This window comes from Urocampus carinirostris, chromosome 3, assembly GCF_059441175.1.
Source record: "Urocampus carinirostris isolate Australia breed hairy pipefish chromosome 3, RoL_Ucar_1.0, whole genome shotgun sequence".
NCBI classification, from domain to species: Eukaryota; Metazoa; Chordata; class Actinopteri; order Syngnathiformes; family Syngnathidae; genus Urocampus; species Urocampus carinirostris.
Window position 1 is genome coordinate 50,460,387 of NC_142351.1, and position 19,141 is coordinate 50,479,527.

A 19,141-nucleotide genomic window follows, 5' to 3' on the forward strand; every position below is an offset into this window, starting at 1 on the left:
GGGGTTTTAACACACACTTAATAGATAAAATATTCTGCTTTCTACTTTATAAGGTTACCTCAAACGACGCACTCCACCTTTAACTGCTAATATTTACAACCTAGTAATAACATTGTAATAACATAAATATAATATATAAAATAAATAAAAACAATCTTACACCTTATTTTTTTTCAAACGTGTTTATGTAGTTTAACATGTTATATTGTACATGTGTTTGGTTATATCATATATATTCTTAATTAATATTTTGTTGTGAGATACTGAGTTGCTCGACATGAATGAGGTTAATTATAAAAAAGTTCAAAAATGAAGTAGCTTGGACGTTCACTGTAGAAGGAAGAAATACATGCAAATATAAATAAAAATAAATATAATTAAGTAGAATAATACATTTTCTAATTCAAATTATTAATTCATTTTCTGCATTAAATTACTGTTGGTAATATACTGATTAAACCTGTCTTTTTTCATTTTCTCCTTTTATACTTTCTTTTTTTCTCAACTTCTTTATACAACATAATAATTCGTAATATAATGCACCAAAGCAAGTGAGCCGTTTGAGAGCCGTCTCTCTTCAATGAGTTAAGCTGAAAAAGCTGGTTCTCTAAAAAGAGACGGACTTCCTTTCACTACATAAGTACCACATGAAATCCGAGACTGCAGACGCATGCGCACAGTAGCATCAAACCGCTCGCTTGGTTTGCAACGAAAAAACGATAGCGGCGAACTCGTTTGACTTGATTGATTTGCCGTTTCGTGATATTCGGTGTATACCGGATGATACCCATAATTGACAGATTTTCGTTTTTCCGTACAGATTTTGCTGTACGTCGTACACGTCTTAAAATGCATAATAAACGTACTTTGTACGGCAAAACCGTACAGGTTGACAGGTATGTATATATCAAAATGGTAACTCTTCGCGCCAATCAGTTACAAAAATAGCACTCAGCTTTAAAAATGATGGTGGCCTCTGCTGTTCATAGATAAATAAATACAAATGTCCAGCAGATGTCACTTCACAGCAACGCAACCAAACTGGGTTTAGGTCTTACTTTGAAATCTGCCGCCGCGAAGTCGCTTTTATTTTGAAGAACCGCGGCTCGTTGAGAGGCGGGGGAAAAGGACAAACTCCATTCCAAACACTTTACGGGAGCTGGGACGAGCGCACCGGTGTCAAACGGGGGAGCAGCCAGAATGACGGGGACCAGGTTGAGGAGTTCCGGGGCCGCTCAACGGTAACTTGTCGTATATTTTCGACCGACCACACAACCGTGCCTCCGGGCGGGCTTCTTCACCTCCACCCCCTCACTGAGAGCGTATTTGGCGGATTCACTGAGTCCCGAGCGCAGGTCCGCGGGGAAAACATGAACAAGAACCACCGAGTACCGAGCAACCGTTCTCTGAGTGCCGTGGAGGTGAAGAGTAAGGTGAGTAACACGTTTTATATGTTTTAATTCGTCGCTTTTAGTTTTTTTCTGCTACCTGTGAAAATACACCGAGCACACACACCAGGCTAATTTAGTTTGTCTTCGGTACAAACTAGCAAGTGTATGTTCGCTTACTCCAAAGTTATCCCGAAGAGGTTGCTAACTCACTAGCATGAAATGAGAAGTTTTTGAAGGTTCTCGTCTCGGTGAGTTACGTCACCTGCCACCGCCTCCGCGATTTTCCTCCCTCCAGAATAACGACCGTACAAATCTTAATATTACATTATGGCGAGTTCACTTAAGTTGGAAGGCGTCGTTTTCGAGACACCAACGACATGCTAGTGAAACTAGCTCGCTCGCTGGCTGTTTTCCAGGAGCGCACAGGTGCCTCTGGGCCCGCAGGCTGCTGACAATATCCGCGGCAAGTGGCGTCAACTTGGGCGGACACGTCATTCCAGACGACGTGTCATTAGACGCGAAACTGTAGATTTACAAGCTGACAACTTTGATAATACATACCCGTCAACCTCAGCCAATCGCTCGCCTTATTATGATTGCAATTCCCTTTGTTAAGCGATGATAAACCGGCAAACGCAACGCGGCACCTATTTACTCACAGCAAGACAGACTATGCAGAATAAAAACAAAGATAATCGGTTTTAACAATTTCAAACAAAACTACAATCGATTATTTTCCGCTTCTTTTTTCCCCAGTTGCAGTACATTTAGTGTTGCTTCTTATAGACCAATTCCATCTTTGTAAATATGTGTGAAATGCGCTCGAGTGCTGGGTGAAGTGCTTGTGAAAGTTTGATTTTTTGGGGGCAAAAAAATCTGCTTAAAATGATACAACACTGCTTACTAGTGGATTTGTTTTTCTTCTTCCTCCTGATCAACGGCAGCTGCCATTAGTTTGTACGGTATTAACCTAGGAAACATCGTTGCCCCTACATTACCGACGCATGCCTTGCATGTGAATTAGTGCTTAGATTATGTATTAATTATTAACATTTATTACAGGCCATTAGGGTAGCATTTCTCAATGGTAAATCGTAATGGTAAGCATTTCCTGCATCTTAAAATGTAAGCAACCTATTAACTTTATTTTTACCAAACACTTGTAAGGCGGAGAAATTTGTCTCAAATATTTACACCAATATTGTTCAGATCCACAAATATAATATATGAATAAAAATGATATGTCACAATTAGGGCTGCAACAACTAATTAAGAAAATCAATTTAAAAAATCATTAAAAACATAGGCAAATAATTACATCATATATTTGTTGTATCATGTGATTTATGAGCCACCGATTTTGTTAAAACAATGCAAATTAGAGTGCACACTATTTAGTTGTGGTACGACTTTGTCTTGGCGCTCACTGCAGGACTATCTTTTTTTCTTTATGTTCTAAGCTTTTTTTTAGGATTGTAAATATTAAACATTGCATTAGTACAAACCAAATTGTCATGAAAGTTTAAACTTTGTAGTGTCTTAATCATGAAACAAACGTAACAATTTTGCAGGAACAGAAAGTGCTGCAGAAATACAGAAAAAAACCCCACAGAAAATGGGTAATTAAAGTAAAAAGATAATGACAGAAGGGGCAGATTCTTGAGCACATCTTATTTTCATATTGGGAGTGTTTACCATATTCCAAGATTTAACAAAAACAAAGAAATTTGACACATTTTGAAAATTGAGTTTGTTTACATTTTGGATATATTTTGTGGATAAAAAAATTGCTACACATAAGATGAAATGTATTGCTCTTTCTTTTTTTTGTGATGAATTCAAATTCAATATTAACTTATAAGGTTCTAGGAATTGAGTCTTAAATATTTGTATAGTCTTCTATATAAGTTAATTGACAAACATAGATATTTTTTATGACAGGATACCTTGTTGTTTTGTGCACAATTTCTCTGTCCAAAACTTTAATATTTGATTAAAGGAGGAAATAAAAAATAAATGAGAAATCCACAGAAGTGTACCTTGGAGAATCAAGCAAGACTGGGACAGGCAAGTGGACATTTCGTTTGCTAGCATGCCTACTCCCGCTGCTGAACGTGTTTTTTTTAGAGCGCAAAGGACAGGTGTTCACAAAAAAGACGAGAGCTGGTTGTGAGGCGATTCCGTCGCCTGTTGAGAAGAACGCATGTGCTCCCGAGCCGCTTTGGATGCTTCAACCCTGGGGGTTGTGCCAGCTGGAAGCGGAGAAGGTTGCCTGCTTGGTGAAGAGTTAATACGAGGTGGGGAGGGTCGTCAGCGCTAATGCAGTAGCTCACTCTTGTAATTGTCTAACTGAAGGGCTCAATCAATCATTTCGTTTAATTTTCTTGGCCACTTTCCCATTTCCAGGACGTCTACACTGAGTCTTAAATCCTCAGACAAAATGTCCAATTAAGAGTTGGTTTGTTCCATCCGCTCTCTTTTGCCAGAAAATGAAAACCAACTGCAAAATTTGCCATTGAATCACTCTCCTGGTTGATAGAGAATAATCTATCCCCGTCTCACTCGGTGTGATTGGGCCGATCAAAGACACCCTTAAACTGGGAGAGAATCTCCTCGAGGGAGAATGACTCCGCGTGCACCTGAGCCCATTCGAGTGCTCTTCCTCGCAACAACCCAATTAAACAAATTTCTCACGATCATAAGGAAACAGATATGCTCGGTGGGAGAATATGAGCTGGCATTGAACTATGAAGCCTCGACACTGGTTGAGGTCTTCATTAAAGGCTTCGGGATCACACGCACTGGAAGGGAAGGTTGATGCTCCCAAGGTGGGGTTGGTGAGACCCTGTACCACAGTCTCTATTGTGCAGGTCAAAGTAGCAAGAATTTGATTTGCAATTTGAATGGAGTGCTCATGTCTTGCAATGGCAGCTTCTTGACTGGTCAAACTACAAAACACATGGCAATTTCGGACACAGACTTTTACTTTAAAACATTGGAAAGTGTCAATTTAGTGGGAAGTCGCTGTCTGACAAACGATTTTCATCAGGCTAAAAGCTGTGCCAGGTATTATGTATGAGGCACACTGTATTGTGTGCAATAAATATTTGATTTTTGTTTTGTTTTGCTTGTTTCAATTGTGTTCTTTGTCGATTTGGTCTTAAATTTTATTTCAAAAGGCATTAAAAGAGTATTGAAAAGTCTTGAACTTAATTTTCCTTAAGCTGTAGGAGCCCTGGTACTTACACTTACCTAGGCATTCAAGTACTGTATTTTCCCGATCTTAAGGCGTACATAAGTGTCAGATTTTTTTAAAATTGTGCATTGCTGTGTGTGATGTAAACCTGCGGGCATAGCTTAGGACACATTGAGGCTGCCGTTCACACCGCAGACTTTATTGCTTAATTCCGATGTTTGGGTTAAAATCGATGTTTTTGTCAGATTGTTTACCTTTCCAACTAAATGCAACTCTGATGCGCTCTCTGTGACTTTAATGCCATCTTTCATGTGGATTATGCCATGTCCCGCTTACGTGGAGGTGGACACATGTCACATTCAATGCAATGTTGGCAGAAGTACTCCTCAGTGCTGACAACATAGTGTATCTCGCAATTTGAAAGTTACTGTGCTACTAGAGGCTGACTAGAGTTGTCCCACCAAATTTTAATTAAATCCAAAACCTCACTTTCCCTCCATTGAATGATTTCCATGTTTTTATACACCATGTGTTTATTTCAATGCTACCTGGATGAACATGGAAACCAAGCAGCCACAAGAAAATTGATGATTAATGAATTGAAGTTTCGCAAGAGGAGAAGGCTGAAAAAAACGAATTCCGACTCGTTTTTATCCGTGTGTTTTGCTTTGTGATCAATACTTAAATAAACCACAACCAAACCCAGTTTTACTCCTGCTATATTTTTGAATACGCACACTTGTATGCTTGTCTGTGTTGTGCGGGTGTTGTGCCAAAAAATGCCCCTAGCCCGCCTGCATGAAAAGTCCCCCATCGTGCAAACGTCTTCGTATGTAATTTTTGAGGGATTAAAATGTAAAAATAAAGCATTTATACCTTGTATGAGCGAGCGGGGACATTTCATGCAGGTGGCGTTCCCATTTTTCAGCACAACAGCGGCTGCAGCAGAGGGCCCCAGCGCCCTAGCATGCGGTGCGCTCTGTGTAGTGTTAAATACAGAAATTGAACCAGCTACGGAGACTGTGCCTTTTCACACGGTTTGGTGGTTAAAATATGGACAATTTAAGCTACAATAACATACCAGGTATGAAAGGGGCACTGCAGACGTGGCCATGCCAAATGATGTCCTTGTTTCAGTCAGTCATTTTAAAGGCTTGCAGCCACAGGCTCTTACGATGCTTTTGAAAAGGCGTGTTTCCCATTGTAATTGCAATGAAAATTGTGTTCTTTAAAATTGCGATTTGTGCACCCGTGCACACAACAGCTGGGAATGTTTATTTGTAAATTGCGACTCCAAAACCCCCAATTTTTTTTCTTCCCTCGCTCCATTAAAACCAGTACTGCTAGCTATCCCCGCTGTATTGGATCAACAATGCGTGACGCATCCTGTGGTGATTTGGGGATGTTGTAGGCTGAAAAGTCAAGTCATGTTACATTTATTTGTATAGCTCTTAATCACAAGGTGTCTCAAAGAACTGCACAGGATTACAATAACACCATCTGATCTTAAAACAACATGCGGGCAAGGAAAAACTCAAAACCTCAGCACAAGGGGTTTCTACGTAACGTGCAGGATTTCACAAACTTCTTTTGTTTCACTGATGGTTTCATTGTGTAACAGAAACGTTGCCTATATAATGATTTAAGATGTCAGGGTATCAATTCTTATTTTCTTCTCAAATCTTTATGTATTTTCCTCTCATGTCCGAAAAATCTAACTGTTGTCATTAAAGTGAGGAAGGCAGAGCAATAGGCAAGAAAAATAAATGGTTGATTGAGGATAACATTTGCCTGTGTAGCACGACAATATTGGCACTCTATAATGACGTTGTCCTCTGCTACCAGCGACTGAGACGATCTGGTTAACAGCCAAAATGAACAAGACGAGATAGGTCCAACTTTATTAATTAATTAATTAATTAATTAATTAATTTCATTTTGCTGTACAAAAATTGTTATACGTTGACACAATTTGAAATGATCAAAGAGGCAAAATACAGGGAAAAGGTATAATTTGACGGGTATTTTAAGTTTTGTCTTGAAATTTAAAAAAAATCCATATATTATAATATGGGGCAGCACGGCAGCAGTGGTTAGCACGTGTGCGGCACAGTTCTAAAGTCATGAGATCGAACCCCCTGTGTGGAGTTTGCATGTTCTCCCCGTGCTTGCGTGGGTTTCCGCCAGGTACTCCGGTTTCCGCCCACATTCCAAAAAGACATGCATGTCAGGTTAATTGGTTGGTCCGAATTGTCCCTGGGTGTGAATGAGCGAATGCGTTGTCCGTCTCTGTGTGCCCTGCGACTGGCTGGCAACCAGTTCACGATATCCCCTGCCCACTGCCCGAAGACTGCTGAGAAGGGCTCCAGGATCCCCGCGAGCCTACTGAGGATAAGCGGTGCAGATAATGGATGGATGGATTATATTTTATAATATTCAGCAATTCTAAATTGTCTTTATAGACGTAATTACAATTTGAAATATATTTTCACTTTTCCTTGTAGAGTGTAACTCAAACTATCTGAATTATCAGCGATAAGTAGTTTTGAATTACAGAGTGATGGGTGAAGTGCTTGTGAACTGTCTGTTGAAAATATTAAATATGTAATATCCGGTACCAATTCAATTCTTTTTAAATTATCACAGCGTCTTAATTGACAGTATACATTTTTCTTTTGTGGTTTTTTGGTCACTATGGCTCAGCAGGTAATACAGATTATTGATTTTGGTAAATTATTTAGCTGTTTTTCTTCTATATATTTACCAGTTTTTCTAAAAACAAATAATACTGAAAATGAGCAAAAAGTTATCTGCCAATGAAACCATGTTTTACTATGTCAAAAACCATTCTATTTTTGTTGTTTTAAATACGAGAATAATACCAGGGTTAAGGTTATTATTTTCCATTTCTTTTATAAATAAATGACAATTTTTTTTTAATTTAAATAACAGTATATGCCAGTTGAACAAGAATTATATTTTTGATTTTCAGGTTTTTCTTTGTAAAATAAAAATGATTAAAGTCAGCAAGCTTTTCACTGTATTAAAATTATTTGATTTTTTTTTTGCAGTGCAATCTTAAACATTTTCATCAAACAAAGTTAGTAAATATATCTTCCCACGAGCAGATAATGAGTATATAAAAATAGTAATCTGCTACCACCTACTTATATCAATGAATGTTACAGTTAAACAATTGACCACTGGAAGAAACTGAACTATTGCAAAGATAAAATTTGTGCAATATCTTGCAGCACACTAGACAAAGTCTCAGGCACACTGGTTTGAAAGCGCTAACTTGAAATATTTAGAAGTAAAAACATGACAAAGTAATCAACATATTAAAATGTATATGACCATAACATCTCCTTACACACCAAGTGCCTTGCCTCAGGTGGGTACCTAACTCGTGACGTCACAATTTTTTGTATGCATGAAAAAATAAATGTCTAGGGATGTCGCAGACTCAAAATCAAACATTCCAAAACTTTGAATTTTATTATTTTTAAAGACTCAAACCAGCACATTCATGTGATAATTTTTCTAAATGTGTACATTTTCTTTGTTTTGTTTTACCTGTGGTGTAAATAAATAGTCAGGGGATTCCACATTCATTCTTAATGTAACATAGTACTTCCAACAAAGCATAAAGTGAGAAGGAGGGAAGGCAATGTCGTTTACATTTCAGTCCAGCCCCATTGACTAACCACAACATTTAGTAATAACCATCAACACCTCTAACGGGACTACATGTGCTAACTGGCAGCCAATCTGCGGTCAGTTAATAAAGACATTCATCCACCTGTGTGTTTAAAAACGCACTGTCCTGACATACTGTAATTGTAGGTTGACATGACAGCTACTGTCATTCTGCTTGATTGCTTTAGGAGCGGTATTGCTATTTGAGGTTCATGGTTTTTTTGGCTGTGTTTGGGGTGGAGTAAGTGAAGGGTGGGGCCCCTAATGCACGTTATGCAATTCACTTTAGGATTTTTGGATTTGTGACTTGTGGGGGAGTGTAGCAAATCATTCAGTCCTTGCATTTTTACTGGCATTATAATGCAGAGGCACCTAGTTATAGAGCTTGACCGATTTTCAGCCCAATTATCATCACGATATTTGGGAAATTGATGGATATCGGTATTAGCCTTTTTACTAATTTGGCACGTTGATTATTAAGCTCAAAACCAAAAAACAGCCGGGCCCAGATTTTTTGTCCTTCTGCCTTCTTGCCTTCTGATTGGAGAAGTGTTTGGGGGCGGAGGTATCAAAGCAGGAAGCTCCCCACTGTCCGCACTGTCCGCAGTCAGACTGCAGACTAGAGCGAGTTGAGGTTTTCAAATATTTTTGGCCAACACTGGTGTTGTCCTAATTCCGACTCCCCTGCCGAATCTGACCCCACTTCAACTGAACACCAGTTGTTTTTTCCTATGCTTCTCAGCGCTGCCCTTCCAATACAACAAGTGCCGCAATTGTAGTCCATACAATGTGTTTATTAACAAACATTGGTTGGCATGATTAAAACAAAAAAAACGTTGTCTATATAATGAGTTAATTGAGAGAGATTAGTGCAAATGACACCAACATAGAAGGTGACCCAATGTAGCTAAATGCTACAATATTCATGATCATGACTAGTTGTTCACAAGTAGGCTTTATATAGCGTACTATAGAGGGCTCCGCGCTTTGTGCTAAAAATAGTAACACGGCTTCGTGCCGCCATCTTGGAAGTCTGTCGATTACAAGCGGTGATAGCGAGAGGAGCAAATATTTACTCAGTTTGTCTATTTATTTACTCAACTAGCTTAGTTTGTGTACAGATTTTGTCCATCAACACTATGGAAAACTACGTGGAGAGTTTAGACAAGCAAGCACGCGAGCGGTACGCTGCGAAGTTGCATTTTATTGGAAACTTGGATCCCTACAAAATTAAAAACAAGGACTGGAAGTCTGATCCCGATTTGTTGCCGTGTGTGACTTACATCGAACTTGTTAACTATCTTATTTTCCACCCAAGTCCCTTTTGTGAACTGAAGGATTTTCAAAATTACAAAAGTATGGAAGCCTACGACAGATTTGTGTTTGGTTGGGTTCGGGATGTGTCTGTGCACACAAGCGAAAGTGATGAAAACAAGACTGTGAAAGGGAAAGTTCTACATTCTCAGAGTTTGTCTCAGCCAAGTTTACAACCATGGATCATTGTTGACAAGTCATCATCGATTCTGTGTGCCCATTGCAACTGTGTTGCAGGTTTAGGGGAATGTTGTTCTCATGTTGCTTCCCTTTTGTTCTATGTTGAACAACCCGGGAAAGGCAACGCTTCTCCGAACGGCGCACCGGTGGCTAAGTTAGCTTAGCTTTCGGGGGCTTTAAATCCTCTATTGACGCGAGTTGCCTGAGGAAAGGAGACTCTCTTTCCCTGAAACCGCGTTGAATTTCTCCACCAAAATAGTGTACGAATGAGAAACGGAGTTTTGTTCGGTTTTTAAATGTCGTTTTCGGCGAAATACCTCACATATATGTAATAAAAGTAGTTTGGGGTCGTCGAGCTGTTGTCATAAAGTACACATGTCCCATAACCTTTTTAAAATTTATTTCTACATCACAAATAATTCAATCTACCTGTCAGAAAGTGGTCAGAACAAACACGAACACAGTCAAGCTTTGGCAAATTCGACCGGTTGATAGCTGCCAGCCACATTCGTCTTCGCCGTTCACTTTTCTTCTGAGCTTCAATCCCCTGATTGTAAACACACTTCGGAAGTCTAAATAAGCCCTTCCCACCCTTTTCCCCTCGGCTACAACAGCCAACAATAACGCACGTATTCGGCATTACAATGTAGAATCTAACTGGTTCGCTGAACAATAACAATGAAGTGAAGAGCTTTGTGGACTTCCAAAATGGGCGCCAGCAATGCATTGTGGGTAATCTTAGGACCTCGAAGCACTCTATTGTGCCCTTTTTGTAATGCATATTTATAGTGTGCTATAGTAGCCTTATTGTAATGCATGTTTATCGTACGCAGTTGTTCACTGATTGCTGTAACCAGTGCACCATTATGAATAAGACCCTAGTTTTATTGGATTTCCCCATGTAAACAAATGTTTGAATTTCATCTAAAACCTGAATCCCCTATACTGTTTGCAAAATAAGATACACTTTTAACATATTGTGCTGTGAGGCTTTGGGAGACAGAGGAATTCCACACTTATTAGTCGTGTGGAAGCGACAGATTGGTTGTGTTGAAATTTAAATGTATTTACTGTAAAATGTTTCTGAGTACTATTAAAGTTTTATTCTTTGTTTCTTTTTTGCATTATTAAAACTTTGTTGTGCCAATTCTTAAGCTTTTAAAGCAAATGAATATTCACTCCAAATATCGGTTACTCCCTCTTAAAACTAATACTGTAATCGGTATTGCTATGGGCCCTGAAAAAACCATGAGTCGATCCTTACTTAGTAATGGTAGTTACTCATCAAATGCAGGCTGTTGTATTATCTGACTTGTTAACCTGTTTATATGCAGCGTCAAACCATCATATCAGTCAATCAAGCTGATTGGCCATTGGCTTGCAAATCTCAATGATCAGGGCAAGAACAAACGTCAAAATGGTTTAAAAGAGACCTTTAACCTGTTGCAGTTGTTCATTTTTTAAATATGATTAGTTGCTGTTGAACTCTATTCAGATTTGCATGCATGTGTGAGTCTTCGTATGTGGCTTATAGGAGCCGAAACGGTTTAACCGATTTTTGTGAAATTTACACAGTAGTACTTTAGGCCTCTCGGAGTGTCTTTAGCTTGATTTTGGTCAAAGCACCCTCAACAAACGCCAACAAAATCCATCGTGGACAAGCAGTTCTGGAGCTGCATGCTGTCATACTGCTCTTTGGCACTCCCTTGTGGTTCCCTGGCGCTTTTTCAACAAACCACTTGTTCCAGTGAAATGCATGGTTACGCCAAGACTGGCAACGCCGGGCCATTATGCTTGTGAAATTTAAAACCAACAGCCACTTTCCTTTAGCCATATGCTGGGTAATTTATATTAATTATTAATAATCACATGTCATGTGTCTCATAGACCATATAGGTGGATTGGATGGAAACATGCAGTCCAGTCTGTTGCTGTATTATTGCTGTTTTCGTATTCTCCAGCCGTTCCGTTATTGCTGAAATTCCTTAGTGTTAATTTAGCTCTTTAATGGGCTGCTGCGCATGGATTTATTTCAATTCTGCAGTTAGGAATGGCTTCAAAACGCCATGTATCGTTAAATATTCCGTTATAGTAGAGTTACTGGAAAAATACAACCTGTTTATGGCAAAAAAGGAATGGTTTAGTATTTTCTTTAATGCCTCAATTAAAAAGAAAGGTTACCCTGAAAAGGTCGAGTATAACATAATCATTAAAACATGGTTATACATGGCAGACTCAAGTTTATAATCCATTGTATTGCTTAAACAGTTATTTTCCAGAGAGATGTTCAGGTTTCGCTCTTAAGTTAACTTAGTCAACAAGTACACAGTAATTGCCTCTGACTGTGGTCCAATTACAAGATGTATAGCATGTTTTCATTGGGTCCTCGTTATCTGTCTCATCATAGTTTGGTGCAGAGTTTCGCCGTTTCTCTCTGGACCGCTCAAAGCCAGGCCGCTTTGATGAGTTCTATGGTCTCTTGCAACATGTGCATCGCATTCCTAACGTGGACTTGCTGGTGGGCTACGCTGACGTTCACGGGGACCTCTTGCCCATCAACAATGACGACAACTACCACAAGGCCATCTCCACCGCCAGCCCTCTTCTCAGACTCTTCCTGCAGAGGAAAGGTAAGAAAGTGCACAAAGGGGAACAAGTTCCACCTGTTCATCATGGATCCAATTTCCTGTTGAAACACTGACTTGAATCTTGAGTTATAACTTGCAATTGAAATGATCTGCATTTATATAGCGCTTTTCAAGTCAAGACTTCCCAAAGCGCTTTACAGTGTGCTTCACATTTTTCCAATAGCGGCCGTGCAGCCATGTAAGGCGCTAACCTGCTTATTGGGGGTATTAGGGGTTCAGTGTCTTACCCAAGGACACTTTGACATGTAACACGGAGGAGCCGGGAATCGAATCTCTTGATCCAAAGACGAGCGCGCTACCTCCTGAGCCACTGCCGCCCCCAATTGAACACTAGAGCTACAGACTTGCCTATTAAGAATGCCTACATTATTTAGGTCACAAAAACATCTGAATTGGTTGACAGAACATGAAAGAAAATATGGGCAATCATATCAATCATGTATATTGCTGCCTCGAGTGTGTAGCATCTGAAAAGTATCAAACGGACCCTGTTTAGAAGTTCCCGTTACTAATATCTGTCGCCAACTAAAACTGCTTAATTCACTGGGTCATGTAACTGCCTCTATTACATTGTGTAGTTTTACAGACTACCTCGCAGTTATCGTAAATCAAGCAAAATTTCAATGAAGTCTGTTGTAGTTTACAGTGGGCATTATTAAATGGACCTGCGAGGCAAGGGGGCTGAGAGGAAGACTGCGACAGAGAAATGTTTGTAGAGATTGGATCTGGAAATAGACCAGAAGAGGCAGTGGAAAAGGAGAGTGAAGACAATACGCTGTGGTGGCGACACCTTAGAAAAAGTTAAGCCCCAAATGTATTGTCAAAGAATTTTTAAAAATAAGTAGTTATTTCATGTAGTCGATAAATGCTGTGGACGTGAAGTGTATATAATTCTTTGCCTGCGTTGATAGAACATTTTTTCCTTAGAGCCACTATCGCAGCTTTTTTTTTTATATTGCCCAACTACACAGCTCACTCAAATAATCTGCCCATCACATAGCTGGAGCTTCAGGTCTGTCATATAGTTATTTTCTCTGTTTGCCCCTGCATATTCGGCATATGTGTTGTTATAAGACAAAGCCTTACAAAGTCAGATGAGATAAGCGCCATTTTAACATCTAGTCTCGTTTGATGCTTATGAAGGCAATCACTTCAGGTAGATACTGAATGGATGAATACAAGAGTCTGCTATTAATAACTGTGCAATGCACAGTGAGTTTTGTGAGGTTGTTTTTATGTTGTTTAAGCTGTGTCGATGTGCCATATGACCCTATAGAAGCTAAGCCACTTTGTCATGAAGAGATTAGTGGGGTCAGTGTGCTGCTCTGCGTGGGACCGTGTTTCAATTACACGCTCCAGACATGAGCACCACGCTGGGCCCCTGCTGCTGCAGTTCAGACACTCACACTCGCACAAATAGATACAAACCCGCACACACATGTGGCAGGAACACAGTTTGTTGCGTCCTTAACTGGCCTTGCTTCTCTGGAGCTGTTTATACAACAGAAGAAGTGCCCCGCTCCCCTAAACTACTTCAAGTCTAATCATTGAGAGAGGTTGGCTAAAGAGGATTGGATGCAGTGTTGATTAGCTAACCAGCACTATCCATGGATGTTTTGGAGGCATTTATGTTACTCTAGGCTGAAATTATAGTAGCAGTTAACATGGAGGAGTGAGTGGTTACTTTATCCGCAATACAGTCCATAGGTCCCTTTCTGCTTGTAGGTTGCAGCTTCTCCCTCAGTTTGAGTTTTAAATCACACCATGTCAAACACTGAGAGTTGGGGTTTAAAATGTCACCTGCACAGCCATGTATCTTTGGCTCATAAAAAATATCCACCATTGCATAGATCTATAGTTTATTGGATAATTAGTATTTTGTTTTAGAAGAATCAGTTGGATAATGAATAATTTATAGATTTATTTAAGCAAATAGTAATGCAAATGTGCATTTTTGTACAAGGGATTGCATTATTAGTGTCGCTTGTGCTATTCTTAGCCCCCTGTGCAGGAGGTGCTATATTACCTTGGTCTGACACTAATAATTTTGATTACCAGTCCAGAGGTTCCCTTGCCCACTTTTGCAAGGCAGTTAGGATGTACTGCTGCACTCCTGCAACCCTCGTGAGGATAAGCAGTTGGACAATGAATAAATGAAGTTAACGACGACTGACCAATTACTGACCAAATATGATATAATCAACATGTCCAAAATCTTACTGTACCATATAACTCTTCTTAACGAGTCTAACTCTTGGAGACATTGTCCCTTTTACCTTATACCTTCTGAGTGTTGTTCACTGATGTGTGTGATTTTTCACCGTGTGGTGAAAAGTTATCTGTTTATATTTACTCATTGAGGCATGAAACATATTAGTTAATGAGGTCAAAGTTGCACCATTGTAAATTGCCTACAATACAACATTTTAGAAAAACACCTTTTGTTTGAATTAAACCCTAATGTAGTGACTGCCCTTTTTTTCCTTAAGAGAAATTCTAAAGGATTTAAAAAAGAAAAAGCTGTATTATGATTGTAAGAATGAATGTGGTTCTTTTCAGCAGCTTGGTTTTAAAGTTTTGAAAACCTTTTGCAGGGTTAGGGTTAGGAACTAAGTGTTGGAAGCTGCATCGTACAACATCTCTTTGATTAGGTCTTGCAATGAAATGTGATTTGTGGTTCAAGACTAGTGCTATGCAATATTTTTGCATAGGTTTTTTGCTATATCTACATGCTGTTAAGTAAATGTTGGATCAGAAGATGTACATTGTTTTGTCTGAATGTAACCTTTTGCTTCGACTACTTCAGACAACCAAAGAAAATTGTGTTGAATTACTGCAACATATTAGGGTTTTAGTTGAAGTTCCTAAGCAGGTTATAAACACTATTTAGACTTTGAACCCTTGTGGGTGATTATGGAATGGTTTGTTGGAATAGGGTATGAAAGGCTATTATTGCACAATGTGGATCTTTGACAAGCCAGCTCTGTAGGTCATATTTGACCCTTTGCCAACTGTACGGATTCCTGAAATCAAACTTGTTTGTTTGGTATCATCTTATGTCAAGTCTTGGAACAGTTGGATATTTTGGAATTGTAAATTGAGGACTTTATTTACAAAGCAAATGCTTATGTAAGGAGGTTTGGATGGATGGACATACGAGTCTTTGAGCGCACTTTTCTGAGGCTGTTTCAACTATGGCACTGTTGTTATTTTATTTATTTTTCTCTCTACTGGCTATTTGCAATTAACGTCTTACAACAAGCAGCAGCATGTTATGAAGAGAGAATGCTTTCAGCTCACCCTGATAATGCTTTCAGCTCACCCTGATATAACTGACATAAATGCTTACCTTCCAAGCCCAAGAACACAATGAGTCAGGAACTATTGTGCCAGCCATGCGGTGCCCACTGTTTACCTGTTGTCATGGCAGCAGTGCAGTTAGACAACTTTATGGATGGATATAAAGTGCCAATGTGTTGAGGAGCCACAAAGCATGTTGGGAAGTGCCCTGTAAACAATTGGCTCTGAGGACTTAAATAGTTCGTTGGTCAAACTCATTGAAATGTAACTAGCACTGGCTGATTGGGTGTGACATTACATAACACGATACTCCACTTCAATTCCCACATTATTTTATATTTGTAATTAGTTGGCTCTGTTGAAAGCTTTAATTATTAGGAACATACCTATTTTTTAAAGGCAAACTGATTGCTTAATTAAAGGATACGTCATTAGTATGCTGTATTAACAAAATTTAAAGATTTGATATATCATTAAACAATTTGGAACTTTACAACACTTGTTAAATATAACAGTGGTATACTTGACCCAAATATGGTTAGGTGTTCTGCCATTATAACAACTTTTGACCTTTTTAGGCCTTATTTGATCGACTGGATGGATTGATAGAAGATGAGAAAGGGGAACAACTTGCAGTAAAGAATAGAATAGAATATACCTTTATTATCATTGTTACAAAATGGGTTGAACATATTGTGACAACGAAATTGGACGTGGCACTCCAGGTTCACATTTAACTCTAAGGATTAAAAAAAGGATAAAAAAGATAATTTACACAATATTTAAACAAGACCGTAGTGAGTTCACATGCATCAAGGACTATTACATGTGGCTGCTACAATACCTATTGTGCTAATAGCACCATTATTGTTAGGCAAAAGAAAATGTAGATTTGTTCTGTACTGGACCCAATTGAATTTTGATTTTGGTTACCTGCAGTACCAAATGTCTTTCCTTTTCAATTCCTTAGACATCTCTTAAAATGTTTGTTACTCTAAGATGATTTGAGACTTGCCAGATTAGGTTTTCGCTCTGTCTGCGCCTGTCACCAAGAAATATCAGTTACAGTATCCAAGTGGTGGTGGTATTTCAAAATTTCTTTCTCGGCTAGGGCGTGTGTTTGTTTGGAGGTTTGTGTAGTTTCAGTCCTTGAAAGACACACCAGAAAGGTAGCAGGAAAGGTATCAGAGAAAAGAAAAAAAGAATGTTTGCTTATCCCAGCTGGGCTTGCCGGGGTAATCACTAACCAATGAGTCATCCACTCAAAGTAAGGGGCATACACAGTACAGTGGAGCAATGGATTATTGCACAAAGTCTCAATGTTGCAAGTATTATAGGTGTGTATGGAAAACGTCAACTCTTTTTGATTTTGGTCTTCTCATGGTGTAAAGCGCCTGGCAGAACATGCCTCTAAAATCACCTTTAAAAAACAGAAGTTAGAATGGGAAGTTGTAGTTGGTCTAAAAGATGTACTAATTGTATCATGTATGCCACGCTCTGACATTTTTTACGTGCGAAACGCAATGGGTCTCCAGAATATTAAAAAAGAAACAAATAACATGTGGTATTTTGAAATGGGTCTTGGCAAATTTACCAAAATGGAAATCTAATCCGAACGTTAGAGCAATTTATTACCTCACAAACACTTATGCTGTATTCCAGAAAAGTGGGAAGTGAAAGTTCTCCAACATCCAACCAGGAAAGTATCACTAAAATGACAAATGAAAAAACATGTACCTCGACTTCAAATTGCTTTTCTGTCCAGATTTTTGGTTGTTTAAATTTGAAAACTATGTTAGATTTAAATATAATCAGTTAGCGTTTTAAGGGGAGAAAAGCGGTGGTCTAATAAATAAAACAGTAGTGTTGGTGAGTATGCTGTATATTTAAGTTATACATTTTGATGTAAAAGATCTTCGGATGTATAAAAAGTCATTAGCCTGTCTATGAATCTGATTTGAAAGCTTCTACTTAAAAACAATAGAAAATGATTGGGTTACATGTTATTTAGTGTACTCATTGGTTCAAAAATGTGTGTCAAAATGAAATTCTCAGATGAAAAGTTTGATAAGCGAGTGTCAGGAAATCTGTTTGTGGTACATTTACATTATGAACTAATTAAATGGGCAGTTATTTTTAATTTTTTGGGGTGGTCCATTATCTGTAGTCGCTACACTCAATTAATATGATGGAATATTATTTCACAATGATTACAATTCTTATTCCATGCCAGATTTAAGCGAGATTAAAAAAATATGCCCTTTTTTAACTTGGGAAACTAATCAATTCAAGTATTCTAAAACTGTCGCCACACTCATCTTGCTGTTTATAGATTAAGTATTGAAATTTTACGTGCAAAAATCAAGGCAAGGGGTCGATTAGCAGCACCTTAAGAAGGAATGTGTGGAGGCAGGATGGGAATGATGGATAAGGATAGAAAGCAAAGAAAACTTAATTCTATTCAAGAGCCTGATTTTGTGTGGCATTGTTTTGGCTTGGGGAGTAATTACAGTGAAGAATGGAGAGCAAGTGCAATTGTGTGATTGGAATTCAACGAAAGAGAGAGAGAGAGTGAGAGAGGGCGAAGGGGGGAGGATAGCGGGGTAGCATTAAGTGAGGGAGGAATGTAGAGTGAGGCCCAAACTCAGGAGGGTGGGATAGAAAAGAGAGCAGAAAAAGGGAGAATTGAAGGGGGTGCATTTTGGGTGGAATGTGGTCAGTCTCAGATCAGCTCTGTTGGCCAGATTAGACAGGACAGCAGGTCACACTGGACCTATGCTGGTGTGCCTGTTTGTAGCTAAACTGTTATTTACTGTCTGAGACAGTTGGGGTGAGTTGTTTAGAACGAAAGCACAGGCAAAAAGTTCTACCCTCTGAAACATGGCTCAGGATGATGGGAGAAGTGTGGCTTTGATAGAAGGATGAAGGCCCGTCACCGTTCGTCTTCCTCAGTTAATTAAGAATAGATGACAGAAACAAAGCGAAGTAGGCAAAACAATAAACATAGAGAAAGGAAAAATTATTAAAATTTCAATGCTACTCATTTGCTTATGCCAACCCCCCCTCACTATTTGTTTTCACAACAAATATTTTGTCGTCTACTTTCCTTTTTAAACACTGATTAAAAGATACTGTCATATGCAGTGTTCCCTCTAAGCTGCGCACATGCGCAATTGCGCACTGCTCGCACCTTCTCAGCGCACAAGAAAATCTAGCCAGCGCACTAAAATGAGGGCTCAAAAGTACTAATTAAGAAGCGACTTAAGTCAAAGTTACAATGCATGAATGTAAAAATACACGGGTTCCCCTGGCGTTGTTTCCTAAATGCGGTATTTTGAAGTCGAGTCGAAGTAGAACGAAGTTGAGTAAAGTTAGTAGAGAAACGGCTTCTTCGGCTCGGCTCACTAAAAGGA

The 19,141-nt window shown here is 39.0% G+C and overlaps 1 protein-coding gene and 1 long non-coding RNA gene across 2 annotated transcripts in view; one reads left to right on the forward strand and one right to left on the reverse strand.

Moving 5' to 3' along the window:
- The first annotated feature begins 1,140 nt into the window (after positions 1–1,140).
- The window catches only part of pard6b (par-6 partitioning defective 6 homolog beta (C. elegans)), a 34,387-nt gene continuing 16,386 nt past the window's right edge, over positions 1,141–19,141 (forward strand). Inside the window, exons 1-2 of the mRNA XM_088332277.1 lie at positions 1,141–1,433; positions 12,188–12,410. Coding sequence (XP_088188403.1) covers positions 1,371–1,433; positions 12,188–12,410 — 286 coding nt within the window. The 5' untranslated portion in view covers positions 1,141–1,370. The remainder of the gene's footprint in view (positions 1,434–12,187; positions 12,411–19,141) is intronic.
- On the reverse strand, positions 11,917–15,976 carry LOC148369998 (uncharacterized). The gene is made up of 2 exons (XR_015850074.1): positions 15,778–15,976; positions 11,917–12,397 (listed from the first exon to the last, which is right to left on the reverse strand). It is a non-coding gene; the product is annotated as an uncharacterized LOC148369998 (long non-coding RNA).